The 25,822-nt window shown below is 40.6% G+C and overlaps 1 protein-coding gene and 1 pseudogene across 7 annotated transcripts in view; one reads left to right on the forward strand and one right to left on the reverse strand.

Moving 5' to 3' along the window:
* The window catches only part of AKAP9 (A-kinase anchoring protein 9), a 140,974-nt gene that overhangs the window by 1,908 nt on the left and 113,244 nt on the right, over positions 1–25,822 (forward strand). For 5 of the 7 annotated variants that reach the window (XM_066627829.1, XM_066627835.1, XM_066627832.1 and 2 more), the window contains exons 2-3: positions 20,110–20,364; positions 23,539–23,583. In XM_066627829.1, the coding sequence (XP_066483926.1) occupies positions 20,110–20,364; positions 23,539–23,583 (300 nt within the window). Of the gene's footprint in view, positions 1–3,855; positions 3,936–18,991; positions 19,076–20,109; positions 20,365–23,538; positions 23,584–25,822 lie in introns of those variants that run through there. The other 2 variants (XM_066627830.1, XM_066627831.1) reach the window with 2 other exon arrangements.
* LOC136654900 (5S ribosomal RNA) lies at positions 11,701–11,817 on the reverse strand (annotated as a pseudogene).

The following is a 25,822-nucleotide window of genomic DNA, read 5'->3' on the forward strand; positions in this document are numbered from 1 at the left end:
TGGGCTATGTCAGAATGCCAGATGCAAGGGAGGGCACCAGAATGAGGTCTCTTGTTATCTGGTGTGCTCCCTGGGGCATTTGGTGGGCCGCTGTGAGATACAGGAAGCTGGACTAGATGGGCCTATGGCCTGATCCAGTGGGGCTGCTCTTATGTACTGTACTGTACACACTTTCCTGGCAGTAAATATAATTGAACACAATGGGACTTACTTCTGAGTACACATACATAGGATTGTACTATTAGTTTTCTTTATCTGCACTGTTTTACAGTTATCATAGCCTGTTCGTCTATGTGTTTTGAGATTCTATCTTTGATGAGGCATTCCACCATCTTACCCAGTATAGATGTTAGGCTGACTGGCCTATAGTTTCCCAGGTCCCCCCTCTTTTCCTTTTTAAAGATAGGCGTGACATTTGCTATCCTCCAATCTTCTGGCACCGTGACCATTTTGAGGGACAAGTTGCATATCTTAGTCAAGAGATCAGCAACTTCATTCTTCAATTCCTTAATAACTCTTGGGTGGATGCCATCCGGGCCCGATGACTTATTGATCTTTAATTTATCAATGAGGTCTGAATCATCTTCTCTTTTAACCTCTATCTGACTTAATTCCTCGGTCAGGAGGAGCCGTTCGGACAGCGGTATCTGCCCGAGGTCTTCTGCCGTGAAGACAGATGCAAAGAACTAACTCAATTTCTCTGCCATCTCTAAGTCTCCTTCTATCTCCCCTTTCCCTCCCTCACCATCCAGAGGGCCAAATGATTCTCTTGCGGGTTTCCTGCTTCTAACATATTTGAAGAAGCTTTGATTATTCCCCTTAATGTTTCTGGCCATGCGTTCCTCCTAGTCTCGCTTGGCCTCCCCTATCACCTTCTTACATTTCTTTTGCCACAGTTTATGTTCCTTTTTATTCTCCTCATTAGGGCAAGACTTCAATTTATGGAAGGAAGCTTCCTTGCCCTTTACAGCCTCTCTAACTTAGCTGGTTAGCCATGCAGGCACCCTCCTGGATTTAGTGGAACCCTTCTTTCTTTGCGGTATACACCTCTGCTGGGCCTCTATTACTGTTGTTTTAAGCAGCCTCCATGCACTCTGGAGAGATTGGACTCTTTTTACCTTCCCTTTCAACCTCCTTCTAACCAGCCTCCTCATTTGAAGGAAGTCCGCCCGTTGGAAGTCAAGGGTTTTTGTGAGAGATTTGCCCCCCCGACGTGCATGTCGAAATGGATCACAGCATGATCACTGTTCCCCAACGGCTCCATAACATTGACATCTCTAACCAGGTCCTGAGTACTGCACAATATTAAATCCAGAGTCACCTGTTCTCTGGTGGGCTCCATGACTAGCTGCTCTCATTTAGCATGTCAAGAATTTAGCATGTCATTGAAATCATTTAGCATGTCAAGTCATTTAGCATGTCATTGAAAAGGCACATTCCTGTGTATAGAGGGCTTGACTTCTTTTGGCAGAAATATCTACTGTATTGCACTTTCAGTATGTACAGTGTTTTACAATCCTTGACTCTTTTATCTGTGCAATATCCCAGTGCCCTAGGTCGCTATTAATCATGGTATATAGATGTGTAACTGAGCCTGAGAAACAGAGTTATTTCCTTTCTTAAAATAACTTCACAAGATGTGTTAGGTTAAGAAGCATGGTGACTTGCCTTGGATTCCTTGATAAGCTCTGAGGCTATGGGGATTTAAATTTGGTTTCCACCCTCTATTCAAATCTGCAAATTAAGTTTTAAAATTAAAGGAAATGCTGTTGTTGCTACATCCTAACCACTCTGATAGTGAAAGTGTGGTTAAGTTGTATTAATGGTTAATGACTCCTAACTGATTCTTCACTGGATAATGAAACTTAAATTGCCTTGAGAATGTGCTTATAAATAATATAGTATCATAGAGCTGGTCTGTCAACTGGTGTGTCAAGTACCAATTTATCAGTGAAAGGCCAACCCTTGATCTGTTATGGAATGATCAATTTGTCACTAAAAGAATTCGGAGTGCAGAAATGGTTAGAGAAAATCTGCAGCGAATCTCTTCGTTGAAATTGTATAGCAGGCCAGTTAAATGTAAAGCCCTGACATGGGGCTTCTCAAGAGAAATAGCTGGCGAGGACTTGAGAAACCTGCAAAATAGCTGGCACAGGCTTAAGAAGCCTCATGAGTAAGCTGGGGCTTTACTCAGGATAATGGAATGGATGTCCCCTTACCCCGTGGAGACCTCCAACGTGCTCTGTTCCAGCACAGGATGCAGCGGTAGCTGTTTGGAGCTGCTGCTCCTGTGTTGGATCTGATTGGGCCATTAAATTAGCCATGACTAGCTTGTCTCATTGATTTCAATGGGGCACAGTCATTCACTTTCTTAGGTTGCAACCCATAGCCTTCAGCCAGGCTGTGGCCTAAAGATAAAGTTTGAAAACTATGTGTAGAGTATAATGAAAAGGCAATAGAGGAGACAGAGGGATAGGTGAGAAAAATAAATGGGAGGGCTGGGCTCATCAGAATGTTCTGTTCTTCTAAAGCCACTTGCCTTGTGGCTGTGACTCTAAACTTGCGACTTCAGAATGTTATGTCCTATTCTACTGGACTATGTGAGCCCCTTTATTCCATGTAGGAGAAGAAACATGACAAAAGAGATGGAAATGGAAGAAAACCAAGGAGATACAAGGGCCCTTATAAACAGCAACTGGGATATTGTGTTCCTTCAACCGTGCTTGATCTTCTGAATGGAGCAATCTCCCAGTCCTGATTCATCATGTGGTTTCTTCTTCTCTCTCGGAAGCCATTACCTTTAACAAACTCATTCTGAAGCTCTCATGGCTTCTTTGATATCTCCATTAATTTAATTTATTTAAAAGGTTTCTATCCAGCTGTTTTCCTCCCAAACATTAGGGGCGCCCACATCAGCTTACAACTATAAAAAACAAAGTACTATTAATATACAAAGCGCAATTAAAGCAGCAATCAGCATTAAAAACAGTACATTAAAATACAGTACAAAAGCAGCAAAAATAATGCATTAAAACGCAAAAAAACATTTCCTCCTTACTATCTCTCATTCACTGCTTGTTCATAGTAAGGTGATATATCCAGAAAAAGTCTTCTGATATCCCATCTTGTCACATGTAGGTTAAATTCAGTTCTAAGTGATACTTCTCAGAGTTGCATTGGCTTCTTTCTAATAGTATTGGGACTTAGACAAGCAGATTATTTCTAAATTATTGCTGCCTGCAAAAATTGTTCTAGCTCAAGTTTGGAAGGACCCTCAATTTTAAACGTTGAATGATTGAATATTGAAATTATTGGATAGTATTATAGCAGACAAGTTAGTGGATATAATTAGAAAAAGACAAGGCTCAATACTTATGGAATATTTGAGAAATTGGTTTCTTTTATATAATATTGAAATAACGTAGATATTTTTGTATCATTGAAATGGAATATTCTGCTGTTTTATATTATAAATATCTTTTATTAAGAATAAAAAATAACAAGCATACTGCTGTATATATAAATGCAGCACGCTCAGTGAATGGTATGCATTCAGTTCCCTGTTAAATAGTTTATTCTCTTAAAATGGCATGCAGCCAAAGCTTTTGTTTCCTGAAGAAAAGAGTTCAGATTCTAGGCTATAATGTACTTAACACCAAATTTTTATCATTTATATTTTTCAACTCTAGTATCAGTATCCCAGTTTTTACTCACTTACCATTATTGATCAAATTTCAATGTTTGGATTATGAACTGTTTTCACAATTACCACAGTCTTATGTGACACTTACATGGGTTCAATTTCCCTATCAGCAGTGATTCTCAAAGGACATTATAAACTTCCTGAGTTTGGGGATTTTGAATAAGAGCTACTGATTGAGAGCCCAATGCTATCCAACTTTCCAGCCCTGATGCAGCCACAATGCAGCCTCAAGGTAAGGGAACAAACACTCCCTTATCTTGAGGAGACCTCTGTGACTGCCCCCCACCGCAGGATGCAGCACCAGTGGTGTCACTAGGATTCGCATCACCTGGTGCGGGAGGCCTGCACATCACCCCATGCAGTGGGCGTGACAACGCCCCAGGTGGTGGGCGTGGTGATGTACCATTGTCCCCCCACTGGTTTTTTGGCTGTACCTTTTGTTAGAACACAGCTATTTCAATCTGGTTTGTTTCATTGCATTCTGCATGAAATTACGCATTGATTGATATATAACATGATGGTATTATTCCTCCAAACTCTGATTTTAGTGATTTTGAAAACTTGTAGAGTCTCACACAAGTCTCAAATTACTAACACCTTATTGCAGCAGTTCTCTAACTTTTAGCACTGGGACCCACTTTTTAGAGTGACAATCTGTCCAGGACCCATTGGAAGTGATGTCATGGCTGGAAGTGACATCATCAAGCAAATTAAAATAAATAATTATGAATAATTAAATTAAAAGAAAAGAAAATTAAATCAGGGGGAGCTAGTCCTGTTCCACCAAGTGAATCTACTCTGAAGTAAGTCCTATTATGGTCAATGGGGCTTACTCTCAGAAAAGTGTGGGTAGGATTGCAGCCTGTGAGGCCAATCCTATGCATGTCTACTCTTAAGTAAGTCCCATAGTGGTCAGTGGAGCTTCCTCTGTAGCCTCCTGCAATTACCCCCCCCCCTCAAAAAAAAGAATTAGTGAGATTTTCAGCTCTTCCCAGTGCCCAGTTTAAAGTTCTTCTGTTTCAGGCATATCAAGATAAAGACCCACCTGGCTTCACAAGTGCAAAATAGAAAACTTTCTCCTTGGCAGTTTAAGCCTCTTTTTTGTCCTTTTTAGTGGGGGGGGGGCTGCCTTCTGGTGCATTTGTTGCACTCCAGCTCCATCGGATTGGGACCATTCTGGTGTCCTCACATTCCTCTTTGCCTGACCTGACCAGCAGCCAAGGCACGTCTGCCTTCTTGCGAGGAAACACGTGAGGCTGCTCCGTTGGATTCCTCTCAGCCTGCTGTTTCCGAAGGACTATGGCAAGTACGCCTACTCACAAGTAAGCACGCAATGTGGCTCACTTTCAGTTTCCATAGGGATCCCCATGCAATTTTTTCTTTCCGGTTTTTGGGCTGTAACTTTTGAACAAAAGGAGCTATTTCAATTGTTTTTTGCATTGCACTCTGCTGGACATTCCGCATCCAACGGTGTATGGCATGCTGGGCTAGCTCCTAATGTCGCAATGTTAGTGCATCTTCTCCCCAGGGCGTGTCACCCTCCCCTGCGAAGCCCACACCCCCCTAGTGATGCCAGTGGCAGCACCCACCTTGCTAGCATGGCTGCACCAGTGCTGGAAAGTTGGATAGGATTGGACCCTAAGAAATTACACTAATTTTACTCTGAACCTCTTCATCATTAAACAGAAGGTTATTATTCTCTAATTCTTTGATTATTTTGCTCCCATGATTTTTGGAAAGCATTCGAGGTACCAGATTGTGAGATGGTGTAAATTGTTGTGTTTCTAGTAGATGTTTATATAAATGTTAAAAGCAATGTTTTCCTGATTGGTCTGATAAAGCAGCAACTCTTTAGCATAAATTTAGTGCTGCTGCTGTATATCCCTGGTTGTGATCAAACATGTTCAATGAGTGTGTGTGTAAAACTCCCCTTGTGCCTCAAGTGGTTGATCGAAAGATTTTGACTGTGCCTTAAGTGGAAGCTGCAGAAAAATATTTAGGAATACTATTCCTGCAGGAATAGTCTGGAATAGACTTCCAGACTATTCCTGTAGGAGACAGTATTGTAAGGCAGTGCCTATCCTTTAGAATTACTGTAGCTGCCATCCAAGGTGTCACGTGTACTCTCATCTTTCGAAGAGAGATGTGGGCTTCTCAGCTATCGCTTAATAGTAACTGAATATTGTTTCCTTATATCCTGTCAAATCGATGAAAAGTACTTTTTTCTGCTATGTGCGGCACATACCATTTCCTTGCTAGAACCCTGTGTAATTAGGAACTTATATGGACCCATCTGTTTGTTAGCAGTATAAAACTCATGCTGTAGGTCATCCATTGCTTGCATGCACACAGAGCCATGCAGGATTTGGAAATTAGTGCAGATATTAATATTAAGAATATTTATATACAGGCATACTCCTCTTTATGGCGTTTCACTTTGCTGTACTTCTTTAATGTGACACTTTAAATATACGATAGTGTAAAGAACATCTCACCTTTCCCTCTCTGCAACCGCAGTCAGGAGCATTATAAGCCAGGAAGGCACACCCAAGCCATAAGGTCACCATATTCCTCAGCTGTGAATGAAAAGCTGGTGATTTGCTTTACAGTGATATTCACTTTATGGCACTGGTCAGGAACCTAAACTGCCATATTAGTGAGGTGTACTTGTACCACTTTAAAAAAAATAATAATAATAAAAAAATGCTAGATCATGCATATCTGCCCTTCCAGGTTATACAGGCCAGTCTAGAGGTCTGGTCTAGAGGGTAGAGCTTCCGTCTGCCTGAAGATAACATCCACAAGGTCGCCAGTTCGAGGCCACCGGCACCGTGCGACCTTGGAGCAGCTGACAAGCTGAAGCCGAGCAATTCCATCTGCTCTGAGCGTGGGAGGATGGAGGCCAGAATGTGAAGCCAGATCGGAATGAAACACCTTGAATGTAGTCGTTCTTGAAAGAAAGAACCTTCTTTGAAATTGTAAAAATCCCTATTTAATAAGGGATTTAATAAAAGCCTGCCTATGTAAACCGCCTTGAATAAAGTCTTGAATAAAGACCAAGAAAGGCAGTATATAAATACCTGTTATTATTATTATTATGTAGTCAGACAATGTGTCAAAGTGTGCTTTTATATATGCACTTAGCAGCAGAGCTTCATGTATAACTTGAGACATCTCATTACCTATTTTATCATTCCTAGCCTCTCTTCCTCACTCATTGACTTCTACAATAATTGCTCAGGATTTTTTACAGCTCTTTCATATACAGTATACAGTAGTTTTCCTACCTTAAAATGCAGCAGTTGCAATTGTTGGTCTGATTGAAGAATAGATTGTTTACTAAACTTTCTCTTTTTCTAGTCTAGATATTTTGCTAATTTCTTTTCCCTATTGTGTGTCTTTTTCCCCAAGACCAGGACTGCTACCTCTAGCTGCCTGCTTGCTTTCCTTTGTTCCTAATCTGATCTCCATTTCCGTGCATAGGTGTGTCTCCCTTTCCCTGATACTTGAACATAACCAGCTGCTGACCTAGCAAGCCATCAGCAGCGGTTAGCTCTATTATTCAGTTCCGACCAACTCTTTGGCAGAAGCAGTAAAATTCTAGGAAATGAACAAGAGCTTTTAATTAAGTATTGTGGCTTATTATGGCATGCACATTTCGAAACAAATCCACTGTGGTGGAGGGGGAGGTGAGTACTAATCCTCTTTGTAGACTCTTGAACAAAGAAAGGTGCTTGCTTGTCTCTAAATGATATCAGAAAATAATTGCAACTAGTCTTAATAGCTGAAGTCACAGCCTCTATTGTTATCGAACTCTACTGAAAAACACATTTTCCTTGTTGTAAACTTCTTATTTACTATAATTATATAAAATGCTTAGAAGGTATGTTTCTGAACAATGCAGGAAAAAAGGAGTACAGTACCTGTTTTTTGCTTAATAACCTATGCTTGTGTTATAAACATTGACAGTCATTGTTGCCAAGGTAACTAGAAGCACAATCTTGTGCATATTTACGCTCGAGTAAGTCTCACTGTGTTTAGCTGGTCTTTCTTCCTTGTAAGTGTACACTGGTATGCACAACCGATTCTATGAGGGTAGGAAGTCAGACTTTAGTGTTGGAAGCAATTCTACATGCTTTTTAGACTGTTCACAAGATTGTTTACAAGACTTGTGGTTTTTATATAAACTGGGGGAGCTTACTGAACTGCTGTGACAACTGAGTAGCAAACTTTGACTTTCAGATCATGGAAATTGTGAGCTTCTGGGTTACTCTCACTCTCATGAGCAGATGAGTCCTGTGTGTCCGAAGATATGTTGGCTGCTTTCACGAACCAGTGACCTGGTGCTGAGAAGCCTTATATCCTATTTCCAATCACTTAAGCTATCTAGTTCTACAGTAATTTGCTTTTATCACCCATTGTTTGGAGGAGACTAGTAATTCTGTGTTGACTTGTCAGTAAAACCCACATTGACATGAAATTCTATACATTTCTACTTAGAAGTAAACCCTGTTGAACTTAATGGGGCTTGCTCCCAAGGAAATGTGTTTAGGATTGCAGCCTTGGACATAGTTTGCAGATTTTCACCTTTATAGGGGCTTTGTTTTACCAGATTTTATTATTAAGAATATTTACATACCACTTTCCAACAAAAGTAGTTCATGAAGCAATTTACTAGTCATGCCTTGTTAAAGAAATGTTTTTGGCATTGCAGAATTATATTGGAATTTGGAAAACCTGGGAGGCCTCTCACTTGTTGTTCATCTTACCTTGTAGCTATTAGCGTTTACACATTTAAGCCTGCATCACTTAGAATTAGTATCAAGCATTCAGTTTCTTGGCTTGAGAGAAGGGAGGAGGGAACCACACATCTAAACAATTCATCATGACAATCATTTAGTGGGATAAGTGGATTTCATTCAGATTTCCATCATCGTTTTTCCTTGTGGAAGATTCCAAACTCAAAGAAAACATCATAACAGTTGATATAATGAGGATCAAAACTAAGCCTGCAGTATTGGGCAACCTTACTTAGATTCAGCCCAATTGAACCCAGTGGAACTTACTTCATGCTGAGGATCATGTTGGGCTTGTGTCATTGGTTTGGCTGAAATGGGGACACTCAGTGTAGATGTCACCCCCATTGGCCAACATCACCTCCTTTGGGCTGTGCTTGCTTTCCAATCAATTCTGGGACCTCCCAGCTCTTGCATGAGCTCCAGTGTGATCTTGGGCAGTCCGGAGGTGAATGATGCCCTGTTTGGAGTGGCAGAGCTGACCAGCGGCTACAGGAGTGCAAAGCCTGCTGGCACACTCCCTCACCAACTCACTGAGAGAGGTGATGAGGTGCGCGCTCTTGCAGCTGCCAGCCGGCTCTTCCAGGTTTGTCCAGCCCCTGAGCTGGCTGCTGTGTTGGGCCATGCAGCACTACTTGGAGTCTGTACTAGAGCAGTGCTGCACACCCTAGCACGGTGGCAGGACAAACCTGGAAGAGCTGACTGGCAGCTGCAGAAGCTCACCCCTCTTGGAAAGCCGGTGAAGAAGTGCACCAGCAGCTTAATCCTTCATAACTTAAAAGTGAGGGGTCTCCATGGATCGTGAGTGTTACTAGTTAGTCATGAACATGGGGTATTGTCACCCTGGTGTGTGTGTAGGTGGATATGACTCCTGAGGTACATGCACAGGAGAGGGAGGAGAGGCTAAAAATGGAGAGGGGAGGGAGGTAAGTGAAGAGATCAGTGGACATGCACTCCACTGTTTTAAAGAGTCTACAGCAAGCATCTGCAGGCAAGCAACATGTCGCTGGGGAGGGGGACATTGAGAGGGGGTTACTCAACACCCTCTTATGACTGGTATCTGGGGTAGGCCACCCCCTGCCCTGAGCTTGCTACGCCACTGCCTTAATATCCTCTTGAGAGGCCTTTCTGCTGTTGCTGCCATTGGCTGAAGCTTGATTGGTGGTGAAGCAGGGGAGAGCCTTCTCTCTTATGGTGCCTCAGTTATGGAATTCCCTCTCCCTTGAATTTAGATTGGCCCCATCCCTGTCACTGTTCTGGCAGGGCCTGAAGACCCCACAGTTTTACTTGTTGTTTTTTCTACTGATACAGTAGCTTAATATTTTTAAAATATTGTTAGCCAGCTTAAGACACCTCTTTTTTTGAAGGGGATGGATGGGGTATAAATGTTTTAAATTATTATAAATGTTTTAAATAAATTGTACGTAGATTGCATAGTTATTGAATATAACATGTGAGTAGGGTTATGTTGTTGATCACAATTGCAGACTATGAGACCTGATAGATGCTTGTTACATCATCCTGAAATGGTTCTAATAGATAGTGATGGGTAATTTCTCAACACCTTTCCTTTTGGAATAATTTCAGTTTGTATTTCTTTTGTCATTTTTGTTAAGAGTGATTGAATTATCCTGGTTATATTGTAAGGATATTTGGAGTAAAAGGTGTTGTAGTGAACCTGATCTGTATTCCCCATAATTTCCTTTTATATTTAAGAAAAAAGGGTGTTTTTGGTTTGTATGTACCCATTTCATGGCAAAACCAAACAGCGCACGTTTTCCTCATCTCACAGGGTATAGAAAGGCAGCAGCAGAGCAACCCAGTTAGTACAGTTTCTCTGCTCAAAGAGAGAGGAGAAATCATGCCATATAAGTGTGAATGTTCAGGATTGTTCCACCAGTTATAAGCAATGTTTTCTTTAACACAAACAGTAACCTAGGTACCTACTGACGACAGAACTAGTACTGCAATCCTATACACGCCTTCCTGGGAGTAAGCCCCATTGGTCACAATGGGACCTACTTCTATGTAGACATGCATAGGATTGTACTCTAGGATTCCTGGGATTGCAAACAGAGTAAAATTTGTGTGACTTTGGAACTAATTTATCATAGAAATGTCTGAGAGTACAGAGTGGGCTCCTGGAAAACATGAGGAGCTGCAGTAGTTGGAGAGTGGGTGAGATACATGTGGGACAAGCACCAGCATGCATCTAGAAGTGCTTGCACACAGTTAAAAAGCTCTTGGGAATCAGCCCAGGATATTTTGCATGCATTTGCGTATGCTTTTGTGTGCGTGCGTGCGTGTGTGTGTGTGTGTGTGTGTGTGTGTGTGTGAAATTCCCCCCCTCCTCTAAACCTTGCAAAAGCTAGATTTTAGACTAGAAAGGCGTGATTCATGCAGGTAGTGGTATTTATGCGTATGAGAGTTCATATTTTTTAGCAAATCTTGGAATGAAACAAATTCTGCAGATGACAGTGCACTTTTATTGCATTTTACGTCTATTGCCTAGTCACATTGATTTGTTCTATAATTTTTAGATATATGATAATGTTCCCCTTAAATTTTCTTGATAGCAGTGTTATTTTTGTTCAAGATACGACAGCTGGTAATCCTTTTAAATCCACCCTGGGAGATAGTCAGTCTTTTTGTAATCATTAATATTTCATCAGGAATATATTTGTTTTTTAATTACTAAATTATTTCAAGATTTAAAATAAAGGATTGACATCTAATATGTGAGAGACTGGTCTCTCTGGCTTGTCATTTGATTGACATGCACTGCTTGGAGAGTCCTGCAACTGTTGCTGTTCTTGCATGCGTTTGCATTTTTATAAATGGCTCCTATGTGGAAAACACAGATGGTGTGTAGACTATAGACTGTGGTTTTCTGTATTAAAACGATCTGTGTTTACCCAGTAATTTAAGTTTGGTTAGATGTCAGATGTTATGCTTAGATACCCCTGCAAACTGGGTAAGAGGCACTTTTTAAACGGGTGCTCTTTTATTTAGCAGGGGGAGAGTAAGTTGCCCTCCTCATCCCAGCACTGTCTTTTCTAGTGGCTGTCTACTGGTGTTCTTTTGCATACTTTTAGAGTGTGAGCGCTTTTGGGACAGGGAACCATTAGTTTTTAGTTTGATTTTCTCTGTAAACCGCTTTGTGATGTTTGGCAACCTTCAGTCTCGAAAGACTATGGTATAAGCCTACAGCACCTGGTATTCCCAGGCGGTCTCCCATCCAAGTACTAACCAGGCCTGACCCTGCTTAGCTTCTGAGATCAGATGAGATCAGGCATGTGCAGGGTAACAGCTGCTGCTACCGCTTTGTGAACTTTGTGAACTTTCCATTGAAAAGCGGTATATAAATGCTGTTGTTAATAATAATAATAATAATAATAATAATGTAGATTTGGTCTAATTCAGTAATAGGTGCTGCATTGGTCTCTTAGACATTTATTTTGTGAAATAAAAGTCAAGGATTTTGCAGTTGATTGCTCTGGAAGACTTTTAATAAGCCATTCTCAAAATCATATTCATATTTATTCAGGTAAATGTGTCTGTATACATCAGTTTTTATACATTATAGAGATAGTTTTCTATGTGTAGATCTCATAGTCAGTAACCTGCACGTTCAGACTTCCGTAGCTTGTGCATCCATCAAATGATTCATTTCATATGTGTAGTAGGCATGCCAGATGGTTTGGTCCTAGCCTAGGCAAAACGAACAATAGTTTGTTAACGCACTGCTGGTTTCTGCTAAAACCTAAGACCAGTTGTTCCCAAACGTTTTTGACTGGCAGCTCCCTTGACCTACTGGGCCGTTGGCAGTGACTCCCCATTAGGGTACAATCCTATACATTTTATAGGATGGTGAATTTTTCTGGAGGATTTCACAGCTCCCCTGGTTGGTTTCTGTGGTTCCCCATGAAGCTATGGTTCTCAGTTTGGCAACCACTGGTTAAAATCATTCATCTGATCACGACCAAGGGGAGGTTCAAGGGGTTGACCCTGCATTTCACACCTTTGAATTAGCCAGTCAGAAAGGTAAAACCTCAGCCCCTCCCCCCAAGCCCTTACTTGCCTAGTTTGAATTAGGACATGTTCAGCTCTTGTTTGAACAAGGTTCTGTTCCAGCACTGGCAAAGATTGCTGACCACTCCACTGGCTGTGGATGTGAACAATGGAACTGCAATGAAGTAAGTGCTCATTTCATACAGAGGGCCGAAGTTAGCATTCAGGGTTCCAGCTGAGGGCTGGAAGTGATGTCATTAAACAGAAAGTGACATCATTAAGCAGCTATGGCCAGAAATCAAACCCTATTCTCATATAGAAACTCCTTAACTACAAATGACAGAAGAGAAAGTATGCAAATCTTGATCATCTTTCAAGATTTGGGAAAGCCCAATTTTCATGTGGGCTATCATTTCAGTTGTAACACCTCAGCAGCTGAGAGCCTGAGGGCCAGATAAAAAGCTCCTGGGGGCCACATCCAGCCCCAGGGCCTTATGTTTGACACCCCTGATCTACATAGTTGTGTTTTATTGTTTCCATTTTGCCTCCAAACCTAAATGCAAATTTTTTTCCATTTGACCTTCTCTCATTCCTCCCCCTTTTTGCTTTTTGTAGTAAACTCTTGTTAGTTTTACAAGTTACTTGCCTATCTCTTTCTGACCAGAGCTAAAAATTGTTGCCTCACACTCTGTGGCCAGTTGCTTGGGGCTAACATTACAAAGGGCACATGTGAGCACTAAAGAGTCAGTGTTGTCAGGCTAGATAGCTTCCCAGACCACTGTAATAGCAGCTGGCTTTCAGCTAAGGGAGCCTTGGCAGTTGGGATTACTGAAGGTGGGAGCGTGTGTGGAAAGGCATTCCTTTTTGACCTTTTACCTTTGTGGCAGCAGCAACTACCCCATTTTTGAATGATTCGCAGCTGCCTGCAAGGTCCTTGAGGAGCATAGAAAGATCAGGTACACAGGCTGTGAGCCTTGCTTCTTCCTCCATCCCCACATGGTGGGCCACTGATAATCACACACATGTATTGTGTTATAAAATTGTATCTATGCTCTTCTGTCAGAACTATCTTTTGATATTAAACACTTCATTCTGGCATTAGAACTTTTTTATTCCAAGTACACAGTGTACAGACTTTGATTTGATAAGTTTTAACAAATTATGTTAGGCTGACATGCATTAACATTCTAAGAAATTATAAAATCATGCGTTAGCAGCCCATACTCTTTCAAAAGAACAGGTTATCAGAAATAAGTGTTTTGATAGAGAGAAATTTGACTTTGTCCTGGTTAGATAACTTGATTCTATCATCTGCCAGGTATTCTCCATCTGTTCCTGGTAGGTAATTGTACATACCATAGCAAATCTGGTTCCTCAACTTCTATCCTGCAATCTTGAACTGCAAAGCCTAGGGTTAGGTAAAAGAACATTGTTTTCAGCATGCTTAGTTGTGTGTGGCTTTGTTTCAATCACTTTGCCTTGAAATCAAACTTTGATTGCCAAAGTTTGTGGCTTTGGGTTCAATCAATCACTTTTAATTTTTTTAAGTGCTTTGAAATTGTTGAAATTTATCTTAATTCTGCCTTCCAGCATATAAATGCAGTGTGCAATTCTGACATACATCTTCTGTTGTCTTATAGGCTAATCCAAATCCTTGACAACCAGCACAGTATTCATTGGTGAAAATCCTTTTATTGTGTGGATATAATACAGTCCTAAGCGACTTAGCATACTTATCTATCTAATTTATATGATTTTTAGATGAAGGAGAAAGATATGTCACTCCACTGCAGAACTAGTGAACATAGTGGTGATGCATCAGTGCATGTTACAAATGTTCCTGCTGTTTCTAACTAATTAGTTAATTTATCTAACTAATTAATTAGATCAATCACAGACTTTTAAATGGCGATTTTAATCGGATTTTAATAGAAGCCATCCTTTGTGGATTACTTGTATGTCTGTGGATTCAGATGATTAGCATTAGATTTCCCAAATAATTTGTTTTGTTTACAAAGGTATCTCTTCACAAAAGTTCTTTATCATTGTTTTGAGATATAATTTCAGTTAGTAAGTAAATGTATTTAATAACTTATCTGTCCTAACTATACTTTTTTTAAAAGGAGAACCAATCTCTTCTGAATCATTGCTGAAATCAGAATAATACTTATCTGTGTATTTTCACACACAGCTATATAAATGAATGGTGAATTAAATAGGGCTCCCTTCCTTGCAGTTTTGTCAGCCTCTCCTACATGAACTTCTCTGCAGGTGAGAGTCTTCCACTCTCTTGCACAGGTGCAGAACAGCTGTACAATCTAATGCTGTATTTGATCTGATGCGATTGGAACTAAACTTATTTTTTATCCTAAGGTTATGTCACTGCTTTTTGGGCTCATGCCAGAGATTTGCTATTAGAGAAAAAGAAGAAGAGGGGAAGAGAAGGAGCAAATGGACTCCATGCCCCCCCCCCATGGCATTTTATGGGCAATTATCTGATGTTTCAACAAAGCACAGATAGTGGATTATATGAAAACAGATTCAAATAAATGATACAGTTGTTGACTTCAAGGCATGATATGCTGTCCCTGTAAACCATCTACCATTTGTTTGTGTGTGTGGTATTCTCAATCTGTTCCTAGTAGGTAATTGTACCTACGCTTGAGCAGTGAATATTTGTTGCTGTGGAGGAAAATTATCAACCCCATGTTGGTACTGCTTTTGGAAAGTAAATGCCACTGAGGCAAAGGCTCAAAGTGATTAAATGTCATGCAGATGAGTAATTGACTAGTCATGCCAACTGGACTTGCACCTGTTCTGTATAGCAGACGTGAAATGAAATAATTGCCCAAGTGGTGCTAGGGTTGTCAGTAACTTTTCTTGTCACTCAGTATGTCAACCTCTTGTTACACATTTCTGATTAAACAGATAGTGCCAAAATCTCCTATTGTCTTTTTTTCTATAGATGAACTGACACTTTGTATTATATCTTATTTATTTACTTTATTTAATTTAATAGATTTCTACCCCTCCCTTTCCTCTGCTGAAAGCAGATGCGCATGTATATCTTGAAAACAGTGATTCAGCATATTGCAGGTGTCTCCTAAATTTAGGGCAATACATTTTAAAAAATCTCAGTTAGTATTGGTGAATGTTTCTGATCTAGTTTGTTCTTTCTGAAACATGGCATATAATGTGTATTTGAGGCAAACAAAAGATTTATTAGTAAGGATGAATTAAAATTATTGCTCTTATAACACCAAGTGGCATCAGTCTTTATTATGTTACTGGTATCACTGAATGTGTTTAAAATTGAATATTGCAAGATTTCAGTAAAACATTGGATATTTTTATTTGTCATAAACTCATGCAAAAAGCATCACTTTTGCCCTCTTATCCTCACCTGCTGCAAACAGCTGAAACTGCAGATACAGGTGGATGCCCACCCCGCAGTCTGGGGGGTTGCCCCCCCTCCGAAGGTGAGGGGAACTCTGCTTCCCTTGCCTCCGGGGGGCTTCTGAACTTACGAGAGGCCAAGAATGTCTACCCTGGCCTCTGCCAGGCTCAGACTGAGCTTTAGAGCTCAAAACACGTGACTCCTGGTTTCACGGAGAAACTGGAAGTGACTTTCTTAATGCCTTATCAGGAGGCCTAGGGAAGCCTTGGAGGGACATCCTCAGCCTCTGCAGAGCTCAGAAGCTCTTCCCGATCCAGGGTCCACGCTGGGGGGCTCAGACACAATCTGCATATATCCACAGATATGGGGGTATACACAGAGCTAGCTGTACTTTCCCGTCCAGATTAGAGTTCAGTCAGTGAGGGCCCAATCATGCCCAACTTTCTAGCACCAATGCAGCCCCAAGATAAGGGGAAAAAATGTTACCTTGAGGAGGCCTCTGTGTCTGCCTCCCACCACAGGATGCAGCACACGCCTTGTTGACATGTCTGCATCGGTGTTGGAAAGTTGGGTATGATTGGACCCTAAGACTTAAAAGAGAGTATCATATTTTAAAACTGGAATTCAGTTCAGTTTGTATGAAGGATTATAGGAGATCTAGCAACAATGTCAGTATCACAATATTGTACTTTTAATTAAAAATTAAATATTCAGACTTGGATTCAAAGAACAGAAAGTGGAAAGAGATGATGACTACCAGGACAAACACATGTATGTCTGCTCTGATGTAACTCCCACTGAGTTCAGTGGGACTAACTTCCAGGGATCGGCAAATCCAGCACGGTTTGACTCAAGTCAGAAGTCTCTGTCCTCATGACTCAAGTTGAAAATGAGTCCTAATGGAAGCACTTTTCGTGTCTCCTGGAGCATTTTTGCTACTCAAAAAGACTTGAGTCATGAGTCTTCTTGATACAAGTGTCAGGAGCGGTATAAAAACAAGGCTTATGCTGGGGTGTGTGGGTGTTGGAGTTTTCTTTAAACGCTTTCCTCTGTCCCCATTCAGAAGCAGCAAGAGGGAGGAGGGTCTCACACAGCAGCTGGGAGGCTTACCAGGATGACCCAATCCTTTGCAACTCTGCTCGGAAGTAGTTCCACTGTAGTTGGTCATTCAGTGGGACTTCCCCCCCTCCCCAAGTAACAATGGAGCTCACAGCAGCCATACGATTGGAAAGTGTGATATCTAAGAACCTCCCTACTGCTTCCCTGTCTCCTTTTGCCCTGGGCTTCTCCAGCCAATTCCAAGGCAAGAACCCCCTTGTTCTCCTCCTCCTGCCTTCCTTCATCCAACGAAATGAATCAGACCTCACGTCCTTCATCCAATGACCATAGGTCCTTTCAGAGAAAAGAAAGCCCACTCCCACCTCCCCCCCTTGCTCTGATGCAAAAACAAACATTAACCCTTCACTGCTTCCTGGCTCGAACTTCCCTGCTGCTCTTCAGGTCTGAATGATGGCCCTATGAGGTTTTTCACGCCGTGAAAACAGTGAGCAAGCACAGACAGACTTGAGTCTGCACATGTGGGGACCGAGTGGCAAGTCAGGGGCCCTGACCCGAGTGTTTTGCCGAGTCTTCCATGCACGTGACTTGAGTGTACATGAGTCAGCGAAAAACACTGATTTTCGCAACTTGAACTCAAGTCAACTGACTTCAGTTCCACATCCCTGCTGATGATCCTGCTCTGTATGGGCCACCCAGTGAAAAGCTCCCCTTGGCTCTGAAGTGTGGGGGGAGGCATTTGCCTGCATCCTTGGTTTCACTTAACTTTAGTGGATTCTGAAATGGAATACCTATGGATGTGGGGGCACACCTGTATATTCCATTCTACTGTTTTTGATATTTAGATGCTCTTGCTAATTCTGTATTTGATTAGAAAATAACTGAGCCTTAGGCTGCAATCTTATACACAGTTACCTGAGAATACTCCCATTGAACTTAATGAGACTTGCTTCTCAGTAGACATGTATAGGATTGCACTAGGATGTCTTCAAGCAGTGGTTCTCAATCTTTCAGTCTCCGGAGCCCTTTACGCTCCTAAATAGTGTCTTGTGGTGCATTCGTGGAGTTTCAGGGAGTCCCAGCAGGCTGGCAGTTGCGTGGAGTGGCACAGTGCCAAGTAGATGGCGGTCACTTATGATGAGCTCCTAGGAGCATACTGTGAGAAAATCTGTCTGAAATTATAAATACATTTGAATCTTCACAACTATTCATAAAAATTTGAAGCACCATGTGGTAATCTATCCAAGTATTTAATGAGCAGGAAGTTATTTTTTCTGGAAAAAAGAGGTGCAACTGTTAGTTGATTATAGCTACTTGGTGTGTTTCTTGAACTAATAGAATAACCTGTTGAAATCAATGGAGACACTTGTGCATGTAAAGTGCACAGATTTTCTTCCTTAAGTCATTGTTGCATGTCAATACTGACTAGGTAAAAGGCTAAGAGAATTGAAAGCCATTCCTTCCTCTCCTAAGAAGATAAGTCTCTTGTGCTTTCTATTGTTTACTTGAGCTTGGTGGTGATAGCAACACATTAACTGGAGAGAATATTAGAAAACTGTCTTGCGAGTTATTGGTTTCCTTTATTTTTTGTTTTGTTAGAATACCAATGAAGTAATCCTCTCCTAAGCTTTCAGTAAATTTATAAAAGTTTTTGCCCATTTAAAGGTAGCAAAGGCTATGTTAATTGGATAAGCTAATTAAGAAGGCGAAGAGGAGCAGGAGGAAGCAAATACTAAATACGTAGGTGAACTTTTTTGGCTCTGCAAATCTCAAGGTCCTTCTGTGAGGGGAGCAGGAACCATATGCTTGCTAGTTTGTCAGCAGTCTCATCAAGCACTAGAGAGTGCCGAATGCTGAGGAAATGGAATGCCTGTAGCTGGTTAAGGACAACTAGTTATGCGGCATGTTGTGGCTGATTTGCAAATACCGTATTCCTTCTGTTGGTGATATTTGTTGCTAGTTTGAGGTTGTATGATAAATGGAAGAAGCAGCTCATATTCCAGGATTCAGCAACTGGGAAAGGAGACTATTTTTTCCTCTGCAGTTTAGAATTCTTTCTGCTTCAGCTGAGTGTGACAAAGAGCTTGAATGGAGGCCTGGCTCTCTGGACTGGTGAATATCATGATCACAATGTTCTTGTATAATGTGCTAATATTATAGTCTGACATTTGTTTGCCAGAAAGCATAGCATTTTTGTTGTTGTTTGTAATTAATATGTAATATGGTTCTGTCTTGTGTCTGTGATTATTTTACTTATACGTAACATAGCAACAGTTGTTGTCAGAAAGAAGTAGATAATAATGAATTTCTTAAGAAATAATGTGTATGATAGTAATGGAGTTTAACTTAAGGTTGTAAATCAGATTTATTATCCTGCTGGAACTTATATTTGGCTCCAACTGAGAAAAATGTATTGTCGCGGTTTAGTTGTGAAAATCCATTTCTATCTCATTAAAAGTGATAAGCTGTGCAAAAGGCATTGACTTACAGTATTTGAATAGCTTATGTACTAATTGGTTTTCAGCTTTGCTTTGTCTGGCTCACCTGCGACTTTTTGTTCATAGACATGTTTTGCTACAAGGTAGGGTATCTGGTGATTTTGCCTGCTGCCTTCTGTTACACAATTGTTGGATTTATATTCAGAATGCTTTGCATTCAGAGGATAGATTTCCTTGGGAAATGTAATGAACTGTTTTTTGAAAGGTTCATTTTTTTATTTTTATACCTTTATAGTTTATACTAAGGTATTTAATCATATTTATGAAATTGGGGTGCAGAATACAAAACAGAAAAACATTAGATCATAATTTATGAACTAATGTATGCTTTTAATTATGAGTCTCTTATTTTAAACAACTTCTAAGTAGGTAAGTACTAGTTCAGTATGAAGTCTGCAAAGTATGTATTAACACAATTATAGTACATGTTAATATGCTGATCATTTTACATGTTGCAGTAGTGACGTTATTCCCATATTGAACTGCATCCAGGGATATTTGTGATGTAGGGCACTAACACCTAACCTGGTTTTCATCAGCAATTAGACTGGAGGTTTATGTAGAATATTCTATAAACCCTAATAATTACTGTCCTTTGCAATAGAGAAGAAAACTTTTCACTCTAACAGGATTTCTTTTTATGCGCAGCTTGCTCAGTTTAGACAAAGGAAAGCGCACTCTGACAGTCAGAATGTATCCAAGAAGCAGAGAAAAAGGAAGAAGGTATCAAACACCAAAGATGATGAGCTGGTTCAAGAAAGTCTGGATATTGAGCAGTCTCAAGGAGAAGATGCATCCCTGCACAGCTGTCAGAGAGGAGCAACTGCTACATCTGACTTCGCTATAGTGAGGACTTTGCACAGTGGTGAAGTGATCAAGCATGATCAAACATATACCACAGAAGTAAGTGTTTGGATAAATGTACTATTTATTATAGTCAATTTTTAATTGGGAATTAGAAACTTGACAGTAAAGGGGAATTGAATGGGTTGTGAGACCCTGGTGAATATACATTCTACATTTTATTAGGTGAAATAGAACATTGTGAATGGAAGCAGTTGCTTTCTAATGATTGGGCTGTACAGAATAGACTTTAATCAGTATTCTTGTTCAAAATCTGGTGTTCTAAAAGGAGTCTAACCATGCAAAATTCTATATTGATGTTCATTGGGAATGCTGAAGATAATTGGTAGTGTCCTTATAAACCCTAAGGCTGTTTTTCTCAAACTCTCATGGAGTTGGAGTACTGCAGTAAGTGCCTGCGTAGGAGCAGGGAAGGGTGGGGGGAAGGCAGTGGCGCGATCCTCAGGATCGTGTCGCTAAAGGGGGTGCAGGGACTGGCATGCACTTAACCAGTCACTGCTGCAGCCTCCTACGGGTGCGAGAAGCCCTATGAGACCCTCCACAGGGCTTCCCGTGCTGTAGAAAGTGAAAGCAGAGCAATTGCACCCCACCTCTGCAAAACTGGAAGTGGAGTGCAATTGGTCCACTTTCACTTTTTGAAGGCTAGGGAGCCCTGTGGAGAGTCGCACAGGGCTCCTCGCACCCCTAGGAGGCTGCAGCAGGGACTGATAAGTAAATGCCAGTCCCTGCAGCCCTCTTAGCAACACGATCCTGGGGATCACATCGTTGCCTCCACCCTGCCCCCGCCCCTTCAGAGGAAAGAGTCCAGGGTCCTCGGGTTGGGGCGTCGTGATGCCCCGGTTTGAGAACCCCTACCCTCAGGTAATAGGCAGTCTCCCAGCTACAGAGCATCTGTACATTGAAGCACGCACAAAAAAATCAGTCATGGATGTACTACGATGAGTGATAAATGCTCATCGTAGTACAATAGTGCTACGCTCCTATCCAATGATAGTGCAATGCTCCTATCCAAATAGTCAACCACTAGGAATCTAATGTAAACAAATTTAACATTATTAAACTGCCATTACTTTTTTAGTATATTTAAGGATACTTTTGTGTTTGGTTTTTTTAAATAGAAGTCTTTAAGGATAATAATATCAAGATATGCTAATTATCATGAGTAGAAGTTCTTATAAAATTGTAATGCTTATGAAGCATTGAGGTTGAGTGAAGACTTGCTGTTCAATCTCACAGTTAATAACACACATTCTGATTTTCTTTTATTCTCTGCTGTTCTAGGCAGGAGAATCTCTGTTGTATGAAAATTAGTTCTGAAATATGAAGAAATGTATAGAAGACATTAAGAGGAGTGGTTTTGCCTTATGACTCATTGATGAACATATGCACATGAGCAAACAGATTTACTAAATGACTCCCACTGTATAAGGCTCAGAATACTTGTGCTCATACTTAAATGCTTCTGTGAGATATAAAGTGTAATTTGTACCCTTTCATTGCCAAACAGTGTAACCATACACTCAACATCCCTTGAAGATATATATATATATGTATATATATATATATATAGAGAGAGAGAGAGAGAGAGAGAGAGAGAGAGGTATTACCTCTTCAGGAAAGGATTTGATGGTGGTATCAGTGTCCTTGTGTATCTACTGGATCAGGCCAAGGGTCCATCTAGTCCACCTTCCAGTATTTCACAGCAGCCCACCAAATGCCTCAGAGAACACTCAAGACAACAAGATAATGCTATCCTGTTGCCTCTTCCTTGCAATTATGAGTTGATTTTGAGTTGACTAAGGGCAGGAGGAGTGGAGTTCTTCTGTGCCTCTCTCTTTTAAGAGCACCAGTCTAATCCTATCTTAGAGTGGTGGATCTTGTGATGCTGCATCACAAATGCTGCATCTTGTGATCCACCACTGTAAGAACTGATGCAGCAGTGCAAAAGACGCGCCACTGTTGTGCTCTGCTGGACCTCAGGTGCAAGCTGCCAGAGGCCCCGCTTGTGCATGAAAAGCTCATCAGGCTGCACTGGAGCAGGTAAGGTGGCCTGGTAGTCAGGGAGGAGTGGGGCAGATAGGTGGCAGTTCCTCGGCTGCTGAGAGGTGACAGAAAAGGATTGAAAGAAAGGGGGAAATTGTTCAGTTGCTTCCATACTAATGGAATCCATCTCCCACTCATAAACTTCTGGAACAGTTTCACTCATTTTGAGCTGATAGTTCTTAAAAACAACAAATAAACATGTAACTTACACGTTCTAAAACCACGACAGCGTTCATTGCGCTCCAGAGATATAGGCGACTGTATCTGTTTTCTTATTAAAATATTCATATCCAGTAATAATAATAATAATACAGGTATTTATATACCACCTTTCTTGGTCGTCAGATTTCTCCTTAAACTTTAATTCAAGGCGGTTTACATAGGCAGGCAATACTAAATCCCAATAGGGATTTTTACAGTTGAAGAAGGTTCTGTCTTTCAAGAACCACAACATTTCAGATGGATCTTTAATGGTCTGGTATCACTTTCTGGCCTCCATTTTCCTCCCACACAGGCTGACAGCGGCCAAAGAGCAGGTGGAATAACTCAGCTAGGCTTGTCAGCTGCCTCAAGGTCTCGCCGTTCGGTGCCGGTGGCCTCGAACTGGCGACCTTCGGATGTTATCTTCAGGCAAACGGAGGCTCTACCCTCTGGACCAGTCCTCCTGCCAGTACTTTCTGTACTAGACAGTACTTTTTGTCATATCACTGGGACCTCTAATTCAATTTTTAAAATCCAATAAAAATAAAGCAAAATGCAATAAACTCAGAAAAGCAGTATAGTGAATTGTAGTGCAATATTCTTATTATACTGTCAGCTGCCTTGAGGGGTCTCCTTAGGGTTGAAAATATAAAATGTCAAAGTTTGCAGTGCCATACGAATTGTATATGTATTCTTTAATGTTCATAATATTAAACTTAGCTACTGAACTCTCAGCAAGGATCAGTTGAACAAAACGATAGTTAATAGCCATAACCATAATTTGTAAGAGAGAGGTCAAAGAGCAAAGATTCAGTAACTTGGGGAAATCCCTTTGGAGACAAAATGGTGTTTGTTTTGCAAAATGATATAGAATATTTCTTATCTAATTTAGAATGCTTTCTGCAAACCTGTCAGAGAATCTGTCACAACTATGTTTATATTTTTGTCTTTTTATTTTTATCCTCTTAGCTTGAAAGTGAGATTTCCACTACAGCCAATGATTATAGCTCAGAGGTAAGACAGAACTGATATTTATGTACTATTTAAGATAAATGGGGTGTGGCTTCGTAAGCTGACTTTTTCCCCAACTTAAAGGCAAAAATCAAGTACGTAATACAGTACTGTATTAATTTTAAAATGCTGTTAGTGGCATGTCAGTATTTACAATGTGATTGCAACTTTATTGGAGACAAGTAGACTCATGTAAAATCTTTTCAAATGGAATATGGTGGCTTTTTAAATAAAACAATAAAAACTAAATTACTGCTAGTTTAATCTAATTTTCTGGAAAATGAGAATCAGTGTTTTTAGGAAAGAACTTGTTAAATGTAAGCTTGTGTTACCTTCTTGATCTAAAGATACACTAGTTATTTTATTGTACTACTTACAGTTCTGTAATTATTTTAAAATATGTCTGTATTTTCACTTAAGTAGCAGACTGACTGCCAAGATGAGTAAGATGAAATTATTTTATAGCAGGAAAAATTTGGTTGAGGAAAATGTCTGCTAAGGAAATAGCAGAAGTGAAGCTGCAACATGTTTCAATATTGTTTGTAAACTTGATCAGCAACTGTGTGCTCAGTTGTGCATGAATAAGTCGATTCAATCTCAGTGAGACTTTTGCATATATGTAGGCCTGGCACATACACAATGTTTCCAATCTCTGAACAGTGTATGAGAAACAGAGTAAGCTATATGTTTGTACTCTGCTTTCCTTGACAGTATTAACCACGGCTCAACTCACCGCAGACACTCGCCTATAAACCGACCCCACAGATGAGTCGAGGACAGGCTTTGAGCCAACAATCATGGAATTTTCTATGGCCCTTGGATAACTCGAGGGTTCAACTTAGGGGGGTGTCTGACTATAGTTTTGTCTGATTTTACCCGAGGCCAGATCCTGAAAAATAACCTACCACTAATTGTTACCTAAGAACTGTAGTCTCTAATTTATTAAAAACATAGTAAAAGATCATAAGATACATTTTTATTCTTTTTTAAATTCTGGTCTTCACCACTTTTTTGTAAACACTATTAGAGTAAGTGCACTGTAAACTACATACCAGTAGAACAGTGGTTCCCAACCTGGTATTCATGTACTCCCAGGGACACTCAACAGGACCTTTAGGGATACTTGAAAAAGAATGGAATAATGGTAGAAAAAGGCAGGTCATGCTCCAGAATGCCTTGCAAGACGCAAGGCAGGAAGGGAGGTAGCTAGTTGGCTGTGAAAGCCCCACCAATAGCTAGTTTTTGGTCATCAATTCATGTATGAACCAGTGATTGAAAACCATCACAGTAAAAAAGCTGAAACGTAATATGGAAAGTGATCAATCACCCAGAATTTCTCAGCACACTTCTGGTGCAAAACAGTGCAAAGGTAGAGTCTTCTGTTCTTCAAGCAGATAAAAAGAGAACACACTGTGATAAATACATGAAGTCTGGGCTTTCATAGAGAGGAGATGAGGGCTTGTATTATTAATTACAAACATTTTGCTAATAGGAAGGGTACAATTTATGGAAATGGGCTGCCAAGGGATATGCGAAAATGGTTGGCAACCACTGCAGGAGATCCATGAATCAAATCCATCTTTAAGATGGACATGAGGAAAACCATGAATCAAAGACACCTTTAAGGTGGACATGAGGAGAACCATGAATCAAAGATACCTTTAAGGTGTCTGGTGTGTTAAGCCAGAAGCTCTACATACAACATACAACCCATAACACATAACAGAGTGTGCAATTCAGTTCACAGCAGAGAGATGAGATATTTGCAACCCTTTTTACTCAGAAGTAGACCCACTGCTTTCCATGGGTGTTATTCTGAAGTAATAGTGCACTGAATTGTAGCCTGGGAAGGAGGGTCCCATCCTGGTGTTTCAAAGAACAGACCTGCTTTGCAAGCATTTGCAAAACAGAACCAGGCTGCAGCAGAAGGAAAGAGAATAAAAGGTTAACTTTGGCTGGAATGTCCCTGGAAAGTAACTATAGCAACTAATGAGGTGTCTGCCTGAGCTGAGCAACAGCTCAGAGAACTGAAACTGTTCAGAGTTGAAAGGTTGTGCCCTCTGATTGACCCGGAGATAAGGCGAAGTGTTAACTGGAGTTTAATTACTTGGCAAAAATTTCAAGTACTATATCTGCACTGATGCACATGGTTCCATCAGTATTTCAAAAGATGTATTCATAATGAGCTTTTTTGGTAATATACACATTTATTTAAATTTGTTGGATGAAGTAGCTGAATGGC

The sequence above is a fragment of the Tiliqua scincoides genome, chromosome 5 (assembly GCF_035046505.1).
Source record: "Tiliqua scincoides isolate rTilSci1 chromosome 5, rTilSci1.hap2, whole genome shotgun sequence".
Classification (NCBI taxonomy): domain Eukaryota; kingdom Metazoa; phylum Chordata; class Lepidosauria; order Squamata; family Scincidae; genus Tiliqua; species Tiliqua scincoides.